Genomic DNA, 27,085 nt, shown 5'->3' on the forward strand with positions numbered 1-27,085 from the left:
TACCTAATGGAACTGTGAACCACTAGATCGACTTGTATGGACCCACACACCACGGCCAAATCGTTCAAAGGGTTTTAATTCACGCTAGGAGCTTTAAAACAGGTCAAATACCTTCCCGACGGGCCAGGGTTTAACCGAAAACAGCGCAATTGAACAACTTTGCGCAGCACGCATGAAAATTTCTCGCGGTTTTGCCTTTCATCCTTTTCCCTGGGTCCACCCAAGATGGGATATGAATCCAAACTGGCCGGAATTGCCCTTTAACGTGAGTACATCAGAAACGATTTGTATTTTGTATCACACCAATCACACGTGGGGAGGACGTTTGAGTGACGGCAGCTTCCAAACAATCAGAGGCTGCCTCCGATCACGAAACCCCGCCTTGTCAGCAGTGGCTAACACTTTTCACCACAATATAGCGTTATTTAGGGAGCATGCCAAAGCATTACCAGCTACATGATAGTATTTTCTTCTAAATGGTATCACCAACATTACAGCGTGCGAGTAAGTGGATAAAATCCACCAGCCGAGAAGCAACAGGTTCTCATACACTGTGCCGGTCTCCAATGGCACTTCCAATGATAAACACCTAGCATTTTGGAATGCCTGGCTGCGCGCGCACGCAAAAGTTGACAAATATTCAAAATGTATGTATAGTGAAGATAATGTGTATCAATTTCGGTTGTGATACGAGTAGGCGTTGCCGAGATATGAGCTCACTTCCTGTTTGGCGTCTTCGCCACCAACTTTGATTGGATCCTGTTTGAAGATGGTTCAATCAAACCTTCCAGGATTTTCAGGGTAGATGTATCTTAGTCTGAAAAATTTGTGTGACAATCGGACAAAAACTGGGCGGGGTGCCATTTTTATTGATTTTTTTACAAAATTTCAAAATTTTCCAATTTTCCAAAATTTTGTTATATAGTGCGTTAGATTCGGCTTGGTCCAAGGATAATGTGTAACATGGATAGGCATGAACGGCCATCTGGGTACTTTGCTCCTAAATGTGTGTTACGCCCCTTTATGGGTGAAAACAAATGTCTCATCAACTTATATGCTACATCGGCTTGTCTAAATGAATACAGTTCATGCTTCAACCACGGCTGTTTGGCTCTATTATTTGAACAGCCAGCAAAACAACACGATTTCGGCATGTTGCGTGTGAACAACGCTAGCCTACAGGTCCGTATCTTTCGTTTATTAAACCCCAACATTACCAATGGGTGTAATAAATGGGCAAATGGGTGTAACACACATGGAAAATGTCACGCCGTTCATCAGCATACCATTTTGGTTGTGATACAGGCGTTGTGATGCGGGCGTTTCCGAAGTATGAGCTAACTTCCTGTTTGGCCTCGCCAAAACACATTTTTGCCAATTGTGGCGCCCCCCAATGACCAATTCACACTCAGTTTATTTGACCTCTGAGTTAATGTTGATCAGGTATCAGGTATCCAGTTTGGTTGTGATCTGACAAGTTGTTACCGAGACACGAGCTAACTTCCTGTTTGGCGTCTTCAACATTAGGAAAAACACACTTTCTGTAATTATAGCTTATAGCACCCCCTAGCGTCCGATTTGAACCATATTCGGTATGTATCCTCTGAGGATAGGGAAGATAAGTAAGGGTTAACGTTCGGTGAGAAGGTCGCTACCGTGGAATAGCAGCACGACAGAGAGAATCTCTGCTGCTATTCCACAAAGCGACCGACTCGCCGAAAGTTAACCCGCTTATTATATGGATATACTTAAATGATTCACACATGCGGGGACATTTCTTTAGACCTATTTAATGTTAAAGGGACACTGTGTGAGATTTTTTGTAGTTTATTTCCAGAATTCATGCTGCCCATTCAAAAATGTTCTCTTTTTCATGAATATTTACCATCACCATCAAATTCTAACTATTCATTATGACTGGGAAAATTGCACTTTTCATGCATAAAAAGGGGCATCTTCTCCATGGTCCGCTATTTTGAATTTCCAGAAATAGACATTTTTTTACCTGCAAAAATTACTCTACTTTGGCCATACTAGTAAATATTAGTTTATTACTTAGTAAACTTTCATGTAAAGATCAAATTTGCCAATTGGCAGCCCAGTTTCAATGAGCAGCAAAGTTGCAGTACCCTTTTTACCATTTCCTGCACAGTGTCCCTTTAAGTTTATTATAGTTTTTCATGTCAAAAGATTGTTGCTGCGCAAAACAAAACAGTGCCGTTGTGGAACACCGCTAGGCAACAGCTAGGTAGCCAGGACAACAGGTGTTGTCTATCACAGCAGCTGATTTGAGTCTTGTTGAAAAGTCGCTTTAGCAGTGAAAAGTCTTGTTGCCATTGACAGCGGTCTGATATAGACCAACCCGTCCGTTATCGAAAAATAACAGACGTGCGAACGTTGGGGAGCCCCATTGAAGTGAATGGAGCATTCGACCGATGACGTCACACCATATAATAATGTTAATTTCGAGTAGGCGTTGCCGAGCTCACTTCACAGCCAACATTGATTGGCTCCTGTTCAAAGACAGTTCAACCAATTGATTCGGAACTTTCAGGGTAGACGTATCTCAGTCCGAAGATGCCCTAATAACATTTGTGTGACAATCTGCAACATTTTTATTGTTTTTTTTTTGTTTTTGTTTTTTTTACAAATTTCAAAATAGTGGGGAAAACTATCCTGGCGGGAAATGACATCATCGTGTGTGTTGGATATGTCTTGGCCCAAGGATTCTAGAGATACCAAGTTTTAACGCTAAAACTACGGCCCGAGCCGAACATTTTGGCATTGGAACGGACTCTCTGTGTGTCTTGTTTCTCTATGTGTCTTGTCTATGTCTTGTTTCAGATTTTGTCGGATAACAATAATATGCTTCCCTGCATATTAATAAATATAAAGGATAAACGGTCAAATAACAAATAAGTACTTGAACACACTGAGAAGAAAATTATACACACATTCATATTTAATACTTGGAAAAACTGCAAATATGTGAAAAAAAAGGTCAGACTGTTCCCCCTTTGAGGAGTAAGGACTTTTTCCCAGTTCTTCTAAAATTTCACTTGAGCGCACTGCAGCTCCTATAAAACCATATGTTAAAAATCCTGCAAAGCCATTGTGAAATCATAATGAGAACTCAAAATGTTGGCGAAATTCTAATCACATGTTTGTGACGTAGGTACTCCTAAAAGGGTCAAAGGACAACTGCACTATTTTGAACATTACTATTTTGAACATCACTTTTGTGAAAGTGAAAGTGAAACTTAATTTACAAAAGATTACAAAAAACATGACAGAAGCCATATTTCGCCACAAAAATTGGTAAAGAACACCAGTGAATAGTGCTCAACACTTGGTGAGTTGCATCTTGACAACACATGTTAAAGGTGATTTTAAGAACAGAGTTGGACATGCCATAGGCGGCCATACTAAAGCTGGTTGAGATGTAATCCAAATGAGCCAAATAACAGAGACTGCACCAAACATAAAATAAGCGGTGAGGGGGCAGACACTTTGCAGACAACTCAGAAAATGGCCTTAATGTTCAAAATACTGCAGTTGTCCTTTAAAATAGCAGGGCAACTTACTTTTTTAACAGGCAGCCATGTTTCACTGTGCATGTAAGCTACCAGGGTAAGGATATATAAACATCAGACTTAACAGGTAGACACTTTGGACAGCAACTCCATGGCCCCTCATATTCAAAAGGACTGCACTTGTGCAGTGATCCATAGGAGCCGGGCAGAGACAGGACCAGAATGCTCAACACAAACGCTCCCAGCTTTTACTGTACGCTGGTAAATAGCAGCAGTGGCAGCTCCTGGGACTGTTTAAGAAGTCTGGCTCCAACACCTCACTAGAAATGAAACCAACGTTACATGCCAGAGGTGTGACCAAGTCACTAATGTGCAAGTCACAAGTAAGTCTCGAGTCTTTCCACTCAAGTCCGAGTCAAGTCACAAGTCAAGACACATCTGACCAAGTCAAGTCCAAGTCCAAGTCGTACCCCAGCCAAGTCAAGTCCAAGTCCAAGTCTCATTTTTTTTCAAGTCCTTACCAAGTCACAAAGGGATATTCTATTTGCAATCACAATTTCGATCATAAATTCATTAGTATAATAATGAGACCTGAGTAAAAAGATGACAATTACTAAAACAGTTGCTGAGAAATCAGTCTAAACCAAACTACTGCTTGTGCTGTGTATGTAAAATGACATTTAATTTCATATTTTTTTTTCACATAAAAATACATTTCATGTGAATTTGTACTTAAACAAAGGAGCAACCATATGCCAAATATTTACTGCCCAGTGGGCAAATAGTCCTGTTTGCAAGAATGTGTGCGTATGTGTGTGTGTCCGTTCCATCATCTGATGGCATAAACCTATTCCACTACTCCACCCTGGTCTTGGTGGTGGGCCGGTCATATCTAGTCAAGGTTGTAAGTTATACAGACTCAAGCATCATAACGCTAAGGACAGGACTATGGTTAACTTTTTCACTAGGAGCACAGGCAGGGCCGCTGACAGCTTTGGCTGGAAGGTTTTGTCAAGACATTAGGGGGGCATATTACACTTCCGACCTGAAAACGCGGATTCACACTTTCAGCGTACTATGTTTGAATTTACCCACAAAGGCCAAGGGTGAAAGTAGTAGCCTATTCATGTCTTACAGGTGCTACCCACCCTCCCCCCTCTCTTTACTGTAACACTCGACTAATGTAAACATTTTTGGTTTGGCTTTAGAAGACGCCATTTTCCCTAAGGTACCATATTAAGCTCACCATTCTCATCAAGATATGACATACAGCAGGGGTAATCAATTTCTTTTTTTTTAAATTGAGCCATGTGTGTGTGTGTGTGTGTATGTGTGTGTGTGTGTGTGTGTGTGTGGGTGTGCGTATGGGGGGTGGGGCTACACATGTGAGACAGGATGAGTTAACAGCACAGCTCAGCAGGCAGCCCTGTCTCAGCTGGTCCATGATGTTCACTTCATCCCATTATCTGTGAACCAAAAGCTGAGCATTGACAGTGTCATAACTGTGAACCCACCAATGAGCACATGCATGGTGCAGCACTAGGCTATAGTCTGTTGTAGGCTAAGTGCCAACAGTATTTAGCCTAGTAGACACTTGTCCATATGGGCTAAGAAATGAGGACAAAGTAGGCCTAGTTTGTTGGATTAAATTCCTGGTAAAGTAATGATGAATTTCCTGAATTTCCCCCTGGGGATCAATAAAGTTACTCTACTACTCTACTCTACTATTGTTGAAGCTGATATCGGCATTGTCGCTTTCCCCCTCACATTCTCGCCGCAATGGCCCATCACCAACCATTTTTACTGTGTCACAGTCCAAGTTAACTAGAACTTTCGCTTGCACAGTCATTAATCCACGTCTTGTTCATTATATTAGGCTACTAGACTATTCGCCAGCACGCTGTCAATTAAACATGGCGTTAGCGCTGCAGAATGTCAGTTATGGCAACGAGGCAAACTTGTTCTGCGCTTCTACAGTGTAGGAAAAAGTAATGCCCTATCCAACATTTCGCTCTCATTTTTCCCGAACGAATATGCGCCTCGCGCCATGCTCTTGTCTCCCTGTTCTCCCCAATCGCCCTCTCCTCCCCCACAAAGGCACTTGTATGCTGTCCATGCCTCTTCAAAAAGATTAAGTTCACTGTCCAGGTCATAGATTGTAGCCAAACAAAGTTCTGGATCTATGTTTCCTGATTTTTGTTAATTTGGAAAACAGGGTTACATCCCAGTTCTCCAGTGCTGGCGTCGTGTAGCTCTAACGTGTCATTTCCAAGCAGTGGTAATTGCGACTCCAAACTCCCCCAAAATATAACAAAGCATGTAGTTCGAACTGTGAGAAACACAAGATAAAGCGGTGTCGACATCACGAGATACAAGGTTCGCGCGCGCGCAAGGATTGGGCTGCAGGAGCAGCACGCGAGAGGGAACATGCTTTTTATCCACGGGAGCCGACCCATGCCCATGTCTTGCGCTGCTCAGCAGTAGCTTGCAACCTCTACCTCGCATTACATTTAAACTTCACGATAGGCTGCATTAAAGATTGCGTTTGAACTGGTGTGGCTGACATGATAGTGTGTCAAGGCTGAGTTTTAAAACTTTCAAGGAACAGGTATGGCATTATCTTACCATTTGACACATGGGACACTGCTAGCGTTCAGGATGAGGCGGTATTCCAGGAATCAAAGATAGCCCTGATGTCCTTAAAAATGTTCCGATTCAAGTCATCGAACAACAAGCAGTGAGGTTCGGGGCGCATAGCTTGTTTATAGCCCTCAAGCGCAAGCTTCGCGGGAAGCAGTGTTGCTTGCGCTCAGTTTCTTCAAAGTTTTTCCAATAGCCATGAAGTATTCCTCATCTCGCGCCTTGACCAATTATTTGACCATTTTGGTCGTTTGTCTTGTCTCTTTGCAAGACTGTCATGAATAGGCTATAGGCTAAATTATTTCCCTTTGGAACCATTCACCCAGCATCTAAAGTAGGCAACCGGTGGAGCTCTTTTGATGAATGCAAGACCAAGTGTTCTCTGCTCGCCGATTTTCGATTGCATGCTGGAAGACTAAGACATGTATAAACGTGTCTTTTTGTAATGATTCTAATACTCAACCGATGGTGGCTGGTCAATGCAAAGAATGTTACCGAGAGGTTACTCTTTCTAGACTGAGAAGCGCGAGCTTAACATGCATTTTCAGCGCGTGGAGTTGTGGTCGTGATATAGCCCTGGGATATCAAGCCATAGCCTACGGACACATCCTGGGTTGGGGGAAACTTAAAAGCAGGCCATATTCGTAACGTTTACCTCGCCACATATCCATCATAACGTGGTTTTGTCCGCGATGGTGGAAATTATTCGCAAGGCTGACCTTCACTTTGAAGTGACTGACTCGCAAGCATAGTGTGTGGGAGCGGAACTGCCTTCGGGGGCTGAAGGCAAGCGCATTCATAAAGGACAGGGAAAGCAAAACGGATAGGCGTACGTCCTGTGGTTCGGTTATGTCAGCAGTGTGTGCTTTTTTATTTCAACTGCTTAAATAGCCTAATGTTCAACAATCAATGTCCATCACCATTTAGCTAAAATATTTAGACAATTGGTTCTCACTGAATTTCTGTCGTAAGCGAGGGGCGAGAGAGCGAGAGCTTCACGTGTGTAGCCTACATACGCGTGTTGCACATCACAGCGCCCCACAACACACTTCCTACACCATTGATAGAAAATATTTGTTGATCACAGTGCAAACTTCCATAGACTACCCTATTAAGAATGCAAAATGAGTTGGGGCTGAGAGGGAGATAAATTAACTTCCGCGATGGTTTAAAATGTAGGCTATGTTTGTTCTGGAGACTCGCAAATGGTGTTTCACTGTTGCCACTGGCCGCTGCGTCCAAGCCAGCCGCGTCGTCAATGGCATAGCACCGCTTAGGACAATGACGTGATTCAAACAAAGAATGTGGGCGGGCTGTTGCATTCTGAAAACAAGGGTTGGACTTGTACTTTTTTTTTAGACCCAACATGGCAAGTCATGCCAAGTCATTGAAAGTTACAACTGTCAAGTCCAAGTCGAGTCCCGAGTCAAAGGCGTGCAAGTCGAGTCGAGTCGCAAGTCCTTTCTGATCTTGAAATTTCAAGTCGCAAGTCTTCACACGCGCTGACTCGAGTCAGACTCGAGTCCAAGTCACTGGACTCGAGTCCACATGTCTGTTTGATGCTGTGCGGCAACACAGTGTTTTTATTCATTGGATGTAACCTGTGATAAAATCCAAAACGAATAGGCCTAGGCCTAACTAAAAATCCAAAAATAGTAGCAATAAGAACATTACGCTTTTAGTCGCCTACGGTACGTAGCCTAGATAGGCACCTTGTTTTCTGGAATTGTCGTCAAATGTAATAAATAACCCTGTCGTCAAAATATTTTCATTTTATAGGCCTATTATAATTTACAATGGTGTTAATGCCAAGATAAGGGATGTACATTACCAAATTTGTAGTAAGTCACTCTTCCTTTTAGGCACTGGGTTAGCACTTACACACTACATCTCCGCTCCTATACTCGTCTTTAACTTTCCTTTCTCTATTGCTGCCTGCCAAAAACTGTACAGAGGAAAAATAACCTTGTAGAACTGGTATAGGACAATGAGTCTGCTGCACATGCAACACACAAGCACATCAACACAACGAAGAGATAGCTTTGAGGTCAAATCAAGTCAAGTCAAGTCAGTTTTTATTTTCATATGCAGTCATGCATAGAAACAGAAATGGAAACTCCTTTCCTTTAGACATGTAAAGATATAGACATATTCAGGACTGATATCAACAGGACAGAACATGCAGAAACTGTTTTTCTCTCTTTCCCATGCAAACACATAGACAGGACTGACATTAACATGGTAGAAGATAAAGTGCAAGACAGGAACACTAACAGTGTAAAAATTAATAATAATAAATAATAATAAATAACATTTTGAAGCATGTAACATTTGAAACATTTCACACATGTACAACTAATCTAGGCAAAAGACAAGAGCAAAACTAGTATACAAGACAGAGTACAGCACACCAGGGGGGCAGGACTCTTGCTTCCAGGCTGACTGGTGGCAAAGAATTGCCTATCAGAGCAGTGTTTCTTAACTGGTGGGTCGGGAAAAAAAAGTGGGTCGCGGAGGGGTCCTGGGTAGGTTGCGGAGCAGGGGTGTAACAATGCATTAATTCACCCTTTTATTGTCAGTGACCCGCTTTGGTAACTATTACAGCATCTGGGAGGGCTGCCCACAAGGTTGAGAAGTGTGTCAATAGAGATTCTTGACCATTCTTTCAAAAGCGCATTGGTGAGGTCACACCAATTTGCTGGGTTAAGTTAGGATTCCTCTGTGCAGGCCAGTCAAGTCAGATAGGCCTGCTTTAGATCTACTTCTCGCATGAGCACAGTCACTGGCTCCACCTAGTGTTCACCAAGGTGTAACCAAATGTCTTCTAGGTTCTGGTGTATGTAGCACCAAAGTCTGTATGTGCATTCCAATATGCGGACTTCCGTCCTCTCTTGCCTGCTTGTGACCTCATGATGATGTCACTGACGATAGAAAATTAATTCAATTTATTGCAAAAGCGCAATTCTAATGTCATTTTCTCATTTGCAATTGGGATGGTTAATGAAAAACAGTCCCTTAAAAGTTGTTGTGGCTAGGTTGACAGCTGGAAAACTTTATTGCTTTCTTCACAGAGGCGGGGCAAGGTCACAAGCAGAAGTGGAGGATGGGAGTGTGCATATTGGAACGCACCCCTTCTGTATAAGTCTCTCCACTTGGCGGCCATCTTGGCGACGGATTCGAGTATACAAGTTCTCTCCAAGTTCCACAACTCAGTTGTCCTATAGTAAAGCAACAGTCATGGTGTGTTGTTGTCAGCTTTTGTAACATTTTACAGTATAATTCAACAATCAATTATTGGAACAGTATTACGTGTTATTAGGCCTATTGTTAGGCCTATTGTTCTCAAGTGTTAATCATTTAAATATTATCCAAAACTCTCTTGCACTATCTTTGTCATGTCTGCCCACTACTGTATATTGTACAATACTGTCCTTTGTTGTCTTTTTTATTTATTTGTTGAATCTGCTGAATATAATGTAAAGCCGTTATCAGAGCTGTTCAAAGTAGAAGTAGAAATAAATTCATAGTGTAAGTCAGGGGTGTCGACTCAAATTGACAGAGGGCCAAAATCAAAATCTGGAACGAAGTCGGGGGCCGAACTCAACAATTGTTTTTTTCAAATGGACTAAAAAAGTGCATGCATGCACTTAATACTCATGTTTAAATTTCACATACACTCTTTCCCATCATATTTGTAAATTAAAATGTGTCTGCAAATCCTGTGACACAGCAAATTTCATGTTTAAGTCGTTATGCTGTTCATTAATGGTGTATGTGGGACGACTGTAATACACATTTGAAATTATCTCGCGGGCCAAATAAAATGGCTCCGCGGGCCAAATTTGGCCCCCGGGCCTGAGTTTGACATCCCTGGTCTAAGTACAACACTACAACCACCTGATATTACATAGCTGTCACACCATATAATCCATTGTACCTAATGAGATAGACCGACTGTTGTTACTGAAAAACACTAAAATGTGATCACCAAATATGATCCAACTTCCAGTCTGCTGATTGTAAGACAAGTACGCAGATCTATTGGTGTAGTGCAGCAATTACCTCAAACAATCTTTCACTTGGTGATACAAGCATCAAATTTGGTTCAGAGGTGCTTCAGACCCTACCCTTTTAGAAAAGGTCGCTATCCAGGTGAAAAAACAAAATGGCGGCCATTTTCCAAGATGGCCGCCAATTGAACTGCTTTTAAATGGCTTTTATGTATATATTGATTCACTGATCATATTTTGAATGTCTATGTATGGAAATATATTATGTTGAGCATGTAAAATTCAATGATACACAAAAAAAATATTGACAATTATAGTATTTTCATAATTACATGTAAATAAACTAACACTCACTGAATGATTATAAATATTACAAAAACAGAAGTAAGCCTATAATGATTACATGTTTGTTGTTTGGGTAGGAAAACTCTCTGATACACATGATGTTGGATTAGTTATTTTTAGTCCTCACATTTGCAGGAACATAACTGTGTACAGTTAAGGCTAAAGCAATAGCATTTGCATCTTCCTCGGCAGTCAGTCTTGCATCCACATTTTGTCAGTTGCTGGCAACTCTCCGCAATTGTAGGAAGCTTTGACCAGAGAACTTTCCAGGCCTCGCCATCTTTTTGCCACCCTCGGTTGGCAGGGCTTTCAATTTGCATTTTGCACACAGTATCCCGGTCCCATATACAGGCAGTTTGGCAGCGGACCGTTTAACATGATGGACAAGGGATGCACTTGTCTGTGGAATGGCATCATAGGATCTTTGTTTCCGAGCAAACAAGTCCAGTCTTCAACCTTGTCTGTTGTGCTGTTCTTGTCATAAATATTGATGACAAACCTCTCAAGAAGGTTCAGGTCAGTATCTTCAGTATACTTCTGGGTATGAACTGAGGTTTTTGAAGACATGAGTCACTTCAGGGCAGACGTCCCATGTTTGCCATGCTGTTTTCTTGCCTTTGCTATGGAAAGCTGATACAACATCACAGCCAGTGAAAGAATGGAAGGAATCATGCTTTTGGATTTCTCTGGCCCAAGATTCAACATCATGTCATGAATTGGCAGCCACCTGATGGAATGACCATGGCCAAATTCGATCCACATCATCTCTAATCCTGCATTACCACCTCCTTCACCCAATCTTTATCTAACCTGATAGGCAGCAGGTTGATCTCTTGAAATTGTAGCATGTATGTGGCTAGCATGGAATAGCCATCAGAACTACAGCTGTAATAGGGGAGACTTCAACTCCTCTTTTGTATCTTTCTGACAGAGGCAGCACTTCTTCCAGTCTGTTTTAGTAGTCAAGTCAAGTCGGTTTTATTGTCAATTTCTTTACATGCACTGGCCATACAAAGAATTGAAATTACGTTTCTTACTTTCCCATGCAGACATAGACATAGACTTTAGGTGTGGACTTAGGCAATTAGACATAGACAGTATACATGCATTACACCTAGAGTACCTATACAATATCCTTACAGACACATAAAGTGGAAGACTAGGCAACAACCGACATACATAGAACATGTATTAAGAAGAGGTATTGTTGTGCATTTTCAGTTATGTCCTATTGTGACGATTCTGATATAGTGATAGTAGCATTGTGAATGCATATAAAGTAAGCAATTGTAATGTGCAATATTTACAACTATAGTTGGTAGCCAGTTTTCCAGTACAGTCATTAAGTAACAGGCATGAAGCAGCAGCAACATGTGTGTGCATGTTTGTGTGTGCCTTTGAGTTAGTTCAGTGCTGTGTGTGTGTGTGTGTGTGTGTGTGTGTGTGTGTGTGTGTGTGTGTGTGTGTGTGTGTGTGTGTGTGTGTGTGTGTGTGTGTGTGTGTTCGAGTTAGTGCAAGTAGAATGTGCAATCACAATTCAGTGTTGAGGGGGGGCTATCGGTGATAGGATGGCGGGTTAAGATTTCAGCATCCTGATTGCTTGGTGTATGAAGGTCTTTGCCAGCCTGGTGGTATCTGAGCGGAGGCACCTGTACCTCTTTCCAGAGGGCAGGAGACTGAACAGTTTGTGTGCAGGGTGACTTATGTCCTTGGTGATCATCAGTGCTTTTCGGGTGGGGCGGGTGGTGTAAATGTCCTACAGAGAGAGAGTGGCGCTCCAATGATCTTCTGCGCTGTGTTCACAATGCGCTGGAGTGTCTTCCTGTTTTGCTCTGTGCAACCTCCTCCCCACACTGTGTCACACAGCTGATCAGGATGCTCTTGATGGTTCCTCTGTGGAATGCTGTCATGATGGAGGGTGTAGCACTTGCCTTCTTCAGTTTGCACAAAAAGTAGAGGCGCTGTTGGGCCTTCTTCGCCAGTGATGATGTGTTTATGGTCCAAGAGAGGTCGTCGCTGATGTGCACTCCAATGAATTTTGTGCTGCTCACTCTCTCCACAACATCATTGTCGATGGTCAGTGGTAGCAGTTGTTTTTGGCCCCTCTGAAAGTTGACAACAATCTCCTTGGTCTTGTTGACATTCAGCAGGAGGTTGTTGTCCTTACACCATCTGGCCAGCAAGTCTACTTCTTCTCTGTAGTGAGTCTCGTCACCCTTAGTGATGAGGCCCACCAGTGTTGTATCGTACGCAAACTTCATCAGATGGTTAGTGCTGTGGGTCGTTGTGCAGTCATGTGTCAGCAGCGTGAACAGCAGGGGGATGAGCACACAACCTTGCGGGGCCCCCGTGCTCAGGGTCAGGGTGATTGAGGTATTGTTCCCGACACGTACTGCAGCTCAATGGATTTTTAGCAGACATCTTGTGTAATACGGTTAAAGGCCGAGGGTCTATCCTTTTACCACCCAACCATTCAAATTATCAAAGCACATTGAGATATGGGACACAACAAGGTTAAGTCATCTCCTGCCCTAGCCGGGCTCTGCCCTACTGGTGACGCAACGCCTTCGGCTCAGCTACACACATTTGGGCCAGGAGCTTGCTCTTTCTCGCTACAGCGGGATCTCTAACCCACTTTGTCTGGAACCAATCAACTGTGCATTTCCAACAGTCCTGGGTAGAGATGTGTTCAAGGCAGTGACGTGGTTGAAGCAGAGACTTTCTATTGGGCTAAGAAATGTTTGGTTTAAACTTCGGCACAGCCCTCAACCAGTAGCAAGTCGAGGGAGACGGGTTAACCAGCCCATGGAAACATCCGTCCTGTGCCATGGAAAGTTCGTCCTGTATGGAAACGCTAATCGTTATAGTCCTGGTCAGACCAGAATTGCAGTATGTGATCTGAAGTCTATGAAAATCAGGCAACTTCTGCCCTACACCCAGCCCGATCGTTCATCCAGTGTCATTTAAGTCCTGTGCAATCTGTACACTATCCGGGTAACTGAAGCCCGTTACCCTTGGCTCGGCTCTCCCGCGCTGGCACATCCTGTCAATTCAGGTGCGTCTACCTAACTAAATTTCTAACTACACTAACTAAATTTCTAATTAAGCTATATATAGGGTCTTATTGGATAGCATATGGGAGACTATAAATACTAGCAATACAACTTAACTGAGTATACTAAAGAGTTAGTAAACTACAACTACAGCTATTGTACCACAAGCCGACACTGAACCCCATGCTGAGTCTCACAGTAGTGATGTCACCACTGTGCCCTGGTTGTGCTATAACATCACTCTAATACAGAATGTAAACAAAATTGTTTTTACAACATTGTATTCCAACAGTGATGGCAAGGTTAGTATGCATTATTGAATACCTGCTATCGGACAGCTGTATGTCATAAATGTGCATTTTCAGTCACGTAAGGGCTGCCATTTTGAAAAGTGGTGGCCATTTTGTGATGAAATAATGATACTATGAATTTGTCCTGGTCAGAATGCATACATTTTAATATTTCCATCACTCAGATATCTATATTACTTGCCATTCTAAGACAAAACAGCTTTTTTCACCTTTAATGAGGCGGCCATCTTGAAGCATGGCCGCCATCTTGTTTTTTCACCTGGATAGCGACCTTTTCTGGGAGAGTAGGCCCTGGGGCACCTGTGTACCTGATTTGGTGCTTGTATCACCAAGTGAAAGATTCTAATGAAATATTGACTTAAGAAGCCCCACTAGTGTCTCAGACAAGTTGGAAGGAAACTGTGTTTATTTTGTTCCCTTTTACTTTTACTTATGACATCTCTGTCCGTTATTAACCCCATGAAGTGCATTAAAATGTATTGTGTGGGAAGGAACATATAGGGAAACATGTGTAAAATGTGATTATCGTTTATTGATATCCCTTTGTCCTCAGAGGTGTGATAAAGTGCATTACAAACATATGTGAACAGTGATATACAATAGATGATTGCACACAATGTAAACTTCAGTAGACCACAAAGTAAACTTTTCACTATTATCCCCAGAAGACAACCCAGATACTCTGATGTGCAAAATAAAATGGAGCACACAGTGAATAAAGCTGTTTAGCATGAGGTTACAAGCTAAACTGATTTACCAGATTACAATTGCCAGGCACAGGATAAAATAATAAATAATAGTTAGTATTACAGTACGTAGGCTTAAGGTGGTTGACCCTGGTTCGACATCCCGTTAGTCCGACTGATATGCGCTCTTTTTTTAAGACCGAGGCATATTCAGCGGTCAATTGTCGCGGATGTCGAACTAATGGGCTGTCCAATGACTTGATACCAGGCCCAAGAGGGACAAATCTTGACCTGGACTAATTAATTAGGCCTACATGATAAAAGTAAAACTTCTCACACTCACATACAATTCTCACATCTCACAATACAGTACACAAGATAATACAATACACTACATTAGTTGACATCTCATAATATTTCCCTAAAACTTTCATTTGGCCTTTTCTTTACAAATATTGCTAGCGTAAAACACTTCTCAAAAATCCCACAAGTTCATTCCCCTGTGCACAGCTCAGGGCAGGTACTATAGAGGCAGGATTAGCTGACACTTTAAAAGCTTAAGTTGCACACTGCTTTTCTTTACAGACTTTATTTTTCTTATGAGGGAACAATGTGTTTTGAGTATTGAACGTGATGGCGCTCAATGAACGGTTTGCTCTAAAGAAAAATTAAGTGTGTTAAGTCAAGCTGTGTGCGGTTACCAATCTTTAACTTTATACTGTATATTATGCATTTCATGTCACGTTGAAACATGTTACAACTTCTAAGTAAATAACGTGTGCTTGTGCTTATTCCCAGCTAGTTAAACAAATAGCTTTCTCATGATTAACAGTAGAGAGCTTGCGCACTTGATCCGCATTCAATGTATCATGTACGTAGCATTTCAAAACAACCATAGGCTGAATGTTAGAAAACAAACGTGCTATCACAAATTGACAATAGAAAGAATGTGTGTGTGTGTGTGTGTGTGTGTGTGTGTGTGTGTGTGTGTGTGTGTGTGTGTGTGTGTGTGTGTGTGTGTGTGTGTGTGTGTGTGTGTGGAGGGGGGGGGGGGGGGGGGTTGTAATTCCCACCCTTCCCCATCTCTCTCTCTTCCAGTCATTTCCGTTCAAAATATCTGTTCCATCGAAGCCAAGGCATATATGGTGGTCCTGTTTACAAGGCAAGGCAGAAGACACATTTCATCAATTGGCATCATGCTGAAGACACACACTCACACAGACACAGACACAGACACAGACACAGACACAGACACACTCACACAGAGAGACACACACACATAAACGTGTGCTGCCATATCTTCTACAGTTTATGTGTGTGTGTGTGTGTGTGTGTGTGTGTGTGTGTGTGTGTGTGTGTGTGTGTGTGTGTGTGTGTGTGTGTGTGTGTGTGTGTGTTACAGAATTAAATTACTTGAATGACTGTACTGAAAACTAGCTACCAACTAGCTGTAAATACGGTACACAAATTGCTTACTTTATATGTATTAGGCCTATTATTATTCAAAATGCTACTATATTGACACAATAGGACATAACTGGAATGCACAACACCACCTATTCTATGTAGGCCTATATGTCTGCTTTTGCCCAGTCTTGCACTTTATATGTCTGTATGGGTATTGTATACTCTAGGTGTAATGTATGTATACTGTCTATGTCTAATTGTCTATGTCCACACCTAGAGTCTAGAGTCTATGTCTGTCTGCATGGGAAAGTAAGAAACGTAATTTCAATTCTTTGTATGACCAGCGCATGTAAAGAAATTGACAATAAAACCGACTTGACTTGACTTGACTTGATGAAGGAAGAACATAAAAAAGTGTTTATACCATTACTCATCCAGAGCAACACAAAAATTGCCAGGAAGACCAAGGCACCAATGAACACAGCTATGGAACATTCAGCGTCTGATGATGAGGTCCCTGGCTTCCCCTCAGCATAGGGGAATCTACACCTACAATGAAAAGAGGACAGTGGTCTCCTGAAACTCTTACAAAATGTTATGGACATGAATATACAAGTGCATAAAAATAAAATGTACTCACCCTGTGTGTGGGATGCAGGATAGCAATGACCCATCATCTGAGTACGAGGTACTGTCGCAGTCACTGCAAACAGTATCGGAGGATGCAGTACCTGTGTGTAATCGAATAGGCATACCTATAATCTAATCTATGATAGCTCATTTCTAATAGGCTATGTGTTGATTGAATGTCATTACTCATTGGCTGTAGAGGTGGGGATGACGTTTCTAGGAACCAGCAAAACAAGTTGTTCTTTCTTTACCTTTCATTTTGATGTACTGCCCTGGTTTACACTTTGAAAATGCCACAGCTCTTTGGCAGCCATCTTTGATTGGGTCAGTGCAATAGTGTCCCTTCAGAGCCTCACAGAGTGTGTCTGAGAAAGGGGTGCACACTTCCTTCACCCTCACACCTGCACCTGATTCACACAATAGGAAAGAGATTCTGCTGTGGATACCCAATGATGCACCCCCCTCTCTACAAGGTTATGTAAATACATGAATTGTGGCACATACACTAATTCAGTACTATACAATAGGTTATAGTAATATTTGAAAATAACAACATAACCGGTAGTATTTAAAAAAAAAACAATGTATGAAAGGCATAGCTACATAAATAGCCCACACATAACAAAAAATGTTGAGCCTTACTTGAATCACAAAGGGTGCATCTCTTGCAGGACCTCCACCCATTGTATTCATCTGTGTAGGTAGTTGTAGGACATGGAGCACATGTGGTGCTGGCAAGCTTTGTGCAGTGCTCATACACATGATATCCTGGGGGAAAATGCATGCAGTATCAGACACAATGGTGAACTTGGTGAAAAGGAGGTTTTTAATATAAATGGGACGACTCGAGGGCACAGCATCTAACATGCTCATACGTATAGCAAGCTTATTAGGGCTAAATAGTATAGCATCGCAATCCAGTTAAATGTAAAAAAGTAAGTTGCCCTGCTGCCTTAAAGTGATACTGTCCCATTTTTGGAAATAAGCTTATTTTACACCTACCCTTGAGTTAAATAATAGGCTTTTACCGTTCTCCTGTACTTCCAACCATTTTCTAGTTATGGCATTGCATATTTTACCTCCAAGCTAACAGTTAACATTGAGTCCTATGAGACCAGTTTGCCGCGAGCTAGTCTCATACTCAATGTTAACTGCTAGCATGGAGGTACAATTTGCACTGCCATATCCAGAGACAACCGTATCTCACTCATTTCGTGAAGTATTCATGAAAAAAATATATTAATTTTCGTGGTGCATTCACGTTATTGCCCGCCTTTCGTAAAGTCTTCACGAAAATAATAGATTAATTTTCACGCTGCCTATTCACTTGAATTGCCCGACTGTTGCCTAGCGACCCACTAGTTTGATGCCCTTTCGGTAGCCTACCGTCACATGGTAATCAAACATTTCAAACAAGCAATTTAGGGTTAGGTTTAGGGTCAAGGTTAGGGTTAAGGTTAGGGTTAAGGTTAGGGTTAGGGTTAGGTTTAGGGTTAAGTAGGGTTAAGGTTGGGTTTAGGTTTAGGGGACATAAGGCGTAAGTACCGAAAGGGCGTCGAATTAGTGAGTCCCAAGTGTATCAGCAGTGTTCTGTCAGCACCCCCTCCCTGCCCCTGCAGACGTTTGGATAACCATAGCAGCAGTGGGGCAATTCAAGTGAATAGTCAGCGTGAAAATTAATCTATTATTTTCGTGAAGACTTTACCAAAGGCGGGCAATAACGTGAATGCACCACGAAAATTAATATATTATTTTCGTGAAGACTTTACGAAAGAACAGTTGAAAGTACAGGGGAACGGTAAACCCCTATTATTTAACTCAAGGAGAGGTGTAAAATAAGCTTATTTCCAAAAATGGGACAGTATCACTTTAAGCTTGTAAGTTAACCCAACTCGAGACTTAACTTAACTTGAGAAAGCCTTCTGCGTGAGAACCAGGTTATCAATGTCTTACAGTGCATGTAAGCTACACAGCTCCTTACCAGGGTTAGGCTATGAACATCAGACTTACCAGGTAAACACTTTTCGCAGCAATCCCATGGCCCCTCATACTCAAAAGGACTGCACTTGTTGTACTGTGACCAGGATTCATGCAGAGACAGCACCAGAATGCTCAACACAAACTTCCCCAGCATTTACTGTAGGCTGGTAAATAGCAGCAGTGGCAGCTCCTGGAACTGTAAGAAGTCTGGCTCACACCTGGAATGAAACAAAAAACCAACGTTACATGCTGTGCTGCCGATGAACCATAACCATATCTAAAGGCAATCCAACAACATTCTTTTTGGGCTGTGCCTTTTTCGGTCGGGCAGTGTATAAGGGAAACCATATCGAAGTAAAACAACAGATAGTAAAACACTCTCTCTCACAGATGCAAAAATTCCTATTTGGGTCAAATTAGATCAGCGTCTCTCAGACTTTGAAATGTCTTGGTATGATTGAATAGTAGCAGAACAGACAGGGGATGTTGACAAAATTTAAAATTAATAGCTGAAAATCCAAAATTAATAGCAACAAAATATTTAAACTAAACTAAACAAAATGCCAAAAAAACAGTAGCCACCTTGGACTCCTGGATAAGATTATCATATTATACGACTTACACAGAAACAGTGAGATAAGGGAGTACATTACCAATTTTTGAAAAGAAAAATAATCACTCTTCCTTTCTGGTACTGCTGCGTCAACATTTGACGATTCTGTGTCCAGGGTACTCCATCAGCACCAAATCATTGAGAGCAGTCTGATCGAAGTCCTTCCGTTCTGTGTTTCGAGTATCCGACTCTGCACATTACATCTCCGCTTCTTATACCCGTCTGTAACTTTCCTTTCCCTATTGCTGCCTGCCAAAAACTGTACAGACGAAGAAGACAGCAAGAAGACTGGTAGAACTTGCCTGGTTATCACCAGACCTAATCACAAGTGAGATAAGGTCTGGAGACCTGCCTACTGTGTGTGGTCTACGATTGACGACGGCTGTTTATTGGGGGTTATGAATGTGTAGGTCCATCATTTGACATACGTAGCCATTGTCAGTTGTATCTATTCAAACAAACAGTCATCACCTCTCCACACCTCCCCACTCTCTGATTGGAGAGAGTCTGGGACCATGATCTGGTACCCTAGCTGAGGGTAGATCCATGCTTTCTTTCAGATCAGAACGATTGTGCAAAGCATGGGATTTCCCAGCCTATGGTAGAACTGGTAGAACATGAGTCTGCTGCAGACACAACATACAAGAACATCAACAGGAAGAAAAGGGTCAAGTGAGGTCAAGTCAAGTCAAGTCAAGTCAAGACAGCTTTATTGTCATATTTTCATACGCACATGTAACAGAGGTGTTCCCGCACATTTCACCCCCTCGGGGTTGAGGACTCTCCACCTCGTCAATGCATCCGGTTCAGCAATGGGAGGCACAGTACGATACATCCGAGCAAAACAGCTGGTCCCATAGCCCAACGCTACCGCACTGTATTGAGGCCTTGGGAAGGTGGTTTACTAACGTTTCACGTCACACTCTGCTAGTTGACCTCTGTTACACACAAGTCATGCAAAGAAATGAAATGAAACTGTTTGTCTCTCTTTCCCATGCAAAGATACAGACATATTCAGGACTGATATTAACAGGAAAGAACATGTAGAAACTGTTTTTCTCCCTTTCCCATGCAAACACATGCACAGGACTGACATTAACATGACAAAACATAAAGTGCAAGACAGGATCAATAGCAGTGTAAAGGTAATATAGCAATAATCAATTATTTTAAAAAATTCATTTTGAAACATGTAACATTTGAAACATGCAACATTTAGAAATAATCTAGGCAAATGACAAGAAGACAAGAGCAAGACTACACAGTAGGCCTACAGTACACCAAGGGGGCAGAACTCTTGCTGGCTGACTGGTGGAGCAGTGGCCTGGTGGATGAAGCTGTTGGTGAGTGGTAATTCTGGACCAGAGGCTCCTGTCAGGAGTGTCGTTGAGGGGGGTAAAGTGAGACTGAGTAATCACAGCCCTAAAGTATATACAGTATATAATAATAATAATACATCAAATTTGTATAGCGCTTTTCTAAATACCCAAAGACGCTTTACAGAACATGTAACATAAAACAAAAACATGAACAGACATTCAAAGACATACAGAGACTAAAACACAACACAACGGCAATGGAAAGTTCTTTTTTTGTCCATAAATCATGACGGTATGGAGCGTTCACAGTAGTGGAGAGATATGGAATATAGGGGGCCCATACACAGTCTGATATATGAAGATAAGTATATGGCTGCTGCAGGGGTCCATTGGAGCTAATTGTACATAGAGTAGAGCCCAAAATGTGCTGCTACGCCCCTGGCTCCTGTACTGTACCTCTTTCCAGAGGCCAGGAGGCTGAACGGGTTGTGTGCTGGCTGAGTCTCATCGTTCATGATTGTGAGAGCTCTGCAGATGGTGTATCTCTTGCAGGGAGGGGAGAGGTGCAGTGATAATCTTCCTAATTGTCTTCACTGTATGCTGCAAGGCTTTCCTGTTGTAGGCCGTGCAGCTCCGGCCCCTTACAGTGATACAGCTGGAGATGCTCTGGATGGTCCCCCTGTAGAATGCGGTGATAATGGGTGGTGGGGCACTGGTGTGCTTCTGTTTACACAGGAAGTAGAGGCGCTGCTGGCTTGGTGGTCCAGGAGAGGTCCTGGTGTGCACTCCCCAGGGATTGTAAGCTGCTCCCTCTCTCCAAAGCAGCATCACTGATCCTGGGCCCTGCCAAAGATGTTAGTTACCCTGTATTACTGGCATGCATAATGGTAAAAAGCTACACAGACATTTGGTAGTAGTTTGTACATCTACATTGAGTAAGTTGGATATTAGCAGCATATGTGTGCCGTGAATAAAATATCTTTGAAGAGCACCTTATATCCTTACATGGTATCAATTTAAAACACTGAATGTTTCCAAGTCCCATCAGCTTGGTCAAGGTCGATCGCCTCATCTCGCCTATGTTCATCTTTTCTACAACACAAGCTGGAATAATACTAATGAATATTATTGATTAAAATAGTAATTATGATAATCATAATAAATAATAATCACAATGATCATAAAGCCCCTCCACTCCACACACGCACACACACACACACACACACACACACACACACACACACACACACACACACACACACAGTACCTTTTCTTAATTCTGCTACGCATCTGCAAACAGAATACAGTACAATTAATACAAGTAATTACAAGTTTGGTGTTTTACACTAAATGTTGTTGAAGGTGACCAGGCAGCAATGATAGTGATCATGTCCATCACACTTCACTGTACGGTGCTTAATTATTAATGGTGATCTGGAGGATCACATTCTGCATAGAGAAGCTTTTACAACTTTTTTGGCAGATAAAGGATGTACATTCAGTAAAGGATAACTCTTTCTTTGATGTAGTCTAAGGGTGTCATGTGACTGACATAAGAATGATGTACTACAAACATGACACATGTCAGGAACATTAGTGACTCATTATTGATGTTCATGACTGTTGTCATAATGTATGATTTGGTGTTTGAGTGAAAACAGTATAACACTAGATGCCACCTTCAGCCTTTTGACATGGACGGCTTTGGTCGATACCATCTTGGTACAGTATGGGGTCTCTATGTTGTCAGCAAAGATGTTGTTTCACCTTGCCACCATGGGCAGTCATGAGTTACCGGTTCGGGTATCATACTTGTAGCCCAAAGGTAGCCGGTTCAACTCCCGACCTGCCAGGTTGGTGGATGGAGTAATTAACGAGTGCTCTCTCCTTTCATCCTCTATGACTGAGGTAACCTGAGCATGATACCGTCCCACCGATGCACTGATCCCTTAGAGCGCCGTTTGGGGTTGCCCCCTTATATTGCACGGGTGAGGCATGAATGCAATTTCTTGTGTGCAGTGAGCACTGTTGAGTGCTATGTCACAATGACAATGGGAGTTGGAGTTTCCCAGTTGGGCTTTAGCTTTAGATTATGTTAGATGTAATGTAATATGTAATATAGCATTTACTGCCTCATCACTGAAGTCATTTAATCAATTTCATTTGAGAGAGATGAGATGAGATGAAACCTTTCTCGTCTTCTTATTGACTGAAAAACAAACAGACAAAGAGAATTCTTTATGAATCTGTAATGTTCAAGAATGATGTATTTTTTTTGTTTTATGAATACTTCATCAGAGACAATTGTGTTTTGTATTTTTATGAAGAAATACAAACATATTTAATATTTTTTTATTTCTTCATAAAAATGCAAAACACAATTGTATATTGTATAAATATTGTATACCACACTTCATCCTCCAGACAGCCGCACCCACAGCAGTCATTGCCAAGATGGCACTGATAACGCCTACTGAGACAAACAGCGTAGATGTTGTTTGGCATTCAGTGTCAGATGCTGAGCTTCCAGTCTTCACCACACCATAGCCTGGTTTACATCTACAAGAAGAGGATATTATGATACTTTGTTAAAACACTATATAATGTCTGCTTATAAAGCATAAATAACATAGTAAAGAATGAATTCATGATGAACGAAATATTAACAAAATGTTTGTAAATGACGGAAATGTTACGTTAATATTTTATATTATTTATCAAACATTTACAAATTGTACATGAATAAAATTACTCTGTGAAAAGGTTTGTAAAATCTTGAGCATATTATTTGTAGATATTTTATAAAGCATGAATGAAATTTAGTTAGCAAAAAGGTGTATTAATGTTTTGATAATCATTAGTTAACTATTTACTAAGTCTTCACAAGCAGACATTATGAATAATAATAGTGTTAGCAATACTTTCAGTAGCACACAAATCTAGGGATACACACAAGTAAACTGTTAAAATGTACTCACTGTGTATGTGGTCTGCAAGATGTGAATGACCCATCTGAGTATGTGTTACTGCCACAGTCACTGCATTCAGTATCTGAGGATGCAGTACCTGTGTGCATCACACACAAAAGGCACAGATTATTCTCTGAAGAAGACAGTAGTCGCAACGCATCAGCCCGTTTAATTAAAGGCTTTTTAACTTTATACCAGCAGTGTGCCCTTGGGAAATTTGGCAGGACTTAAACCACAGTCACTACTGAAGTTGAGTTTAGCCATATCTTAAAGGCACAGATTATTGTTTTGTCTATAATTTTTTACTTATATCCATCAAGAATGCATTGGCTTCTTCTTCCTGAATGTCTGATGAGGTGAGCATTAACCCTTTCATGATGACCCTTGACTATAAGCTTGTTGATATCAAAATGGCAATGTCTTGTAGAGAGTCACTTGTGCACAATCCCTGGTGCTGAACTAAAAAATACGTATTATTTGAAAAAAGGTTCGCACACTTCTTTGGATTTTCTTCTTGAAGTTATTTTTTCTTCTTTTTTATTTATTCATTCATTGGCAATAATGACGTTTCGACCTCTCGGTCTTCCTCAGATTCACTCAAAATGGCAATAACTAAGTCTCAGTGTTGTCATAGCTATGATGGAGATTTTTTTTGATCACTTGCGATCCCATGTGCACTAAAGTACGCCACCTTAATAAATGAAAAGAAAAAATAGATTTGGTGTTCCTTATAAATGTAGCTATGAGCAATAATCATGACAGCAAATGAATCAGCTATTTTAATTATGTAGGTGGCAGAGTGGATTACAAGATTATCTAAATGCAAATTCTCTGGATGCAAATGTTATATGCACTGGATGATTTTTTTTTTTTGCATTTCTCTGTGACATACTGTCCCTGCAATACTGGAAGGTATAGGGATTTCACTCACCTTTCTGTTTGATGTATTGTCCGGGTTTACACTTTGTGTGTTTCACTGCTCCTTGGCAGCCATCTTTGATTGGGTCAATGCAGTAGTGTCCTTCCAGAGGCTCACAGAGAGTATCTGAGGTGGAGCTGCAGTTCTTCTTCACTCTCACACCTGCAGCTGATTCACACAATAGGAAATATATTCTGTCATGAACACAGACACAGACACAGACACAGACTCTCTCTCTCTCTCTCTCTCTCTCTCTCTCTCTCTCTCTTTCTCTCTCTCTCTCTCTCTCTCGCTCGCTCGCTCGCTCCCCCCCCCCTCTCTCTCTCTCTCTCTCTCTCTCTCTCTCTCTCTCTCTCTCTCTCTCTGACAAACTATCTGCACAATTTATACATATTTTTCATTGTTTCATTCTCAAAACAACAATATTCAGATACTAACTTCTAATTATTAAGAAAAAATTCAAGGACGTATTATAGTTTAAAGACACTGAGCATAACATTTGAGCAGTTGCCATATGGGGGCCTATTATGACCATGCAGCTCATATGGGGGCCCTATCAGTGTTTTACCCTGGGCGCTGTGTGAAATTGTTCCACCACTGGTCCAGGGACTACACATTTGTAGACATTGGCTCACATTTACAACCCTTTAGACATTTAAAAAATAATATGCCTACGTGTATAAAGAACCTTACTTGAATCACAAACTGTACACTTCTTACAGGACACCAACCCATTGTGTGCTTCTGTGTAGCTAGACTGGGGGCATGGAGCACATGTGGTGCTGGTGTACTCAGTGCAGTGCCTATAAACATGATATCCTGAAAACACATGCAGTCAGAGGAACTAGTGAACATGGCGAAAATATGGTAGAATATCTACCAGGGTTATAGATCAATAATATAGTTACGTATATGGGTAATTCTACGATTCGGTTGCGCTTTCAAGTCCATGGATTTTATTTGCCAATTCCACTAACTATTAACTGCATCCAATGATGTTTTGGACATTAGCACACATTTATCTTTCATATAATGCAGAAAATGAAGACATGACATTATTTCCCTCAGCAAGAATGAATATTTAATACTGGTTTTGGGCGTTTTCATGCCGTCCTGTTTTCCAAATGCCAGATTCATTCTTCATATTAGCATGTAAAGAAACATGTTTTGCCCAAGACGACTGAAATGCTGATTCACAGTAATCATCACAATATGACAAAACTGTCAGAAAGACCATTGTGCTTTCCATTATACATGAAATTTGCCATTTTGTGTGTGTCCGCAAAAACTATGTTAACCGTGTCACGGCCTGAAACCCCCTCCATAAATCAGTAATGGTTTGGTCTTAGGTCATACGAATAACATCACGTGATGTCATAACCTCTTTGGCAGGATATGGGAAGGCTTTTTGGTTAGTTTTGAGCTCCATCCTTCCATAATTTAATCCATTCTTTTTCATAGTCTCATAGCAGAAAAATTGCCTGTCAACTGTGCTATCAACATATTCATATGAATTTGAATTAGAAATCACATGTAGAAAAACACAGATAAAGCATACAAATACATGAATTAATTAAGGTGTTGTGGTGGAACTTCTGAGGTCCTCAGTTAGCACAACACCATAAAAATGGCTGAAATGTCAAGCCGTGTTACCGCCAATGGTGTTACGCATCAGCTATGACAGTTGAAGGGGAATATGTTTTTGCCAATTTATCTGCATATAAACAAACAAAATAATTTCTGTTCTAGGGACATGGGTTTGTCGGCTCTGTTTTTTCTCCTAAAAAAGTGCTGACTTGTTCCCCTGCAATGTTGACCGTAACACAGTTGAGTAACACCGTTGACTGTTTTGAAAGTGTTTTTGTGCTATTGATCCCTTATGTGTTGGAAAAATCCTATGAACAGACACTAGGGATTGTCTCTGGAGAGAAGTCTTGTGTAAGGAGGGTGACTAAATTCAAATCAGACGTTACAGGGATTTATAATGAAAAATGTGTCAGTCTATCACAGTGAATTATAAAATCACTTATGAAGCTGAACAATCACATTTTCTATATCAGCTGAAAGATTAATGACAACATTATTGCTAAGGGACATAAGCACTTTCAAACATTTGTTTCAACTCTGTAGTATTTTTATATATGTTTAAAATGACATATATGTCCATAACACTGTTGACAGCATAATCAAGCAAATGTTCGCTTTCTTATCAAATGATTTAAGATTAAGCTTGGCAATTTGTTTGTTTGGAAACTTAAATTTATACACTATGGAAACATCTAGGTCATTTATTTGAAAAAAATACTGACAATTGACATTTTGCGTTTGCCAAAAGCACACTGGAAACGTAGAATGACCCATATATAGTTACGTAATTCAGTCTTACCAGGGTTGCACATAGGACAGCACTCCCCCATCACTTTGTATTCAGCAGGACTGCATGTGTGCCTCATGCTTGCCACATAACACACAGACATGGCCAATAGGAACAATACCTCATGAGATGTGGGGTTAACCACATAACCCATGGGCATGGCCATCATGATCAGCATGAGCAAAATCATCTTCATCAGAATTAATGACATCAGTTTTGGCAGACTCAGCCCGAAGATAGGGGAATGGGATAGAATGCGGGGAACTGAGAAAATTTATCACATCATCTATATTCAG

At 41.3% G+C, this 27,085-nt stretch overlaps 2 protein-coding genes across 2 annotated transcripts in view; both read right to left on the reverse strand.

The window, feature by feature from the left end:
- LOC134456433 (tumor necrosis factor receptor superfamily member 14-like) overlaps positions 1–18,808 on the reverse strand; it is a 42,681-nt gene extending 23,873 nt beyond the window's left edge. Inside the window, exons 1-2 of the mRNA XM_063207796.1 lie at positions 18,626–18,808; positions 17,258–17,383 (exon numbers count right to left, since the gene is read on the reverse strand). Of these exons, the coding sequence (XP_063063866.1) occupies positions 17,258–17,383; positions 18,626–18,749 (250 nt within the window). The 5' untranslated portion in view covers positions 18,750–18,808. The remainder of the gene's footprint in view (positions 1–17,257; positions 17,384–18,625) is intronic.
- A 956-nt stretch (positions 18,809–19,764) lies between these two features.
- On the reverse strand, positions 19,765–26,897 carry LOC134456434 (tumor necrosis factor receptor superfamily member 14-like). Its single transcript, XM_063207797.1, has 7 exons — positions 26,802–26,897; positions 25,109–25,234; positions 24,428–24,583; positions 23,506–23,593; positions 21,173–21,281; positions 20,984–21,072; positions 19,765–19,834 (listed from the first exon to the last, which is right to left on the reverse strand). The coding sequence occupies exons 1-7, from the start codon at positions 26,890–26,892 to the stop codon at positions 19,765–19,767; spliced, it is 729 nt and encodes a 242-aa protein (XP_063063867.1). The 5' UTR covers positions 26,893–26,897.
- Positions 26,898–27,085: the final 188 nt, after the last annotated feature.

The sequence above is a fragment of the Engraulis encrasicolus genome, chromosome 10, assembly GCF_034702125.1.
Source record: "Engraulis encrasicolus isolate BLACKSEA-1 chromosome 10, IST_EnEncr_1.0, whole genome shotgun sequence".
In the NCBI taxonomy this organism is placed as follows: Eukaryota; Metazoa; Chordata; class Actinopteri; order Clupeiformes; family Engraulidae; genus Engraulis; species Engraulis encrasicolus.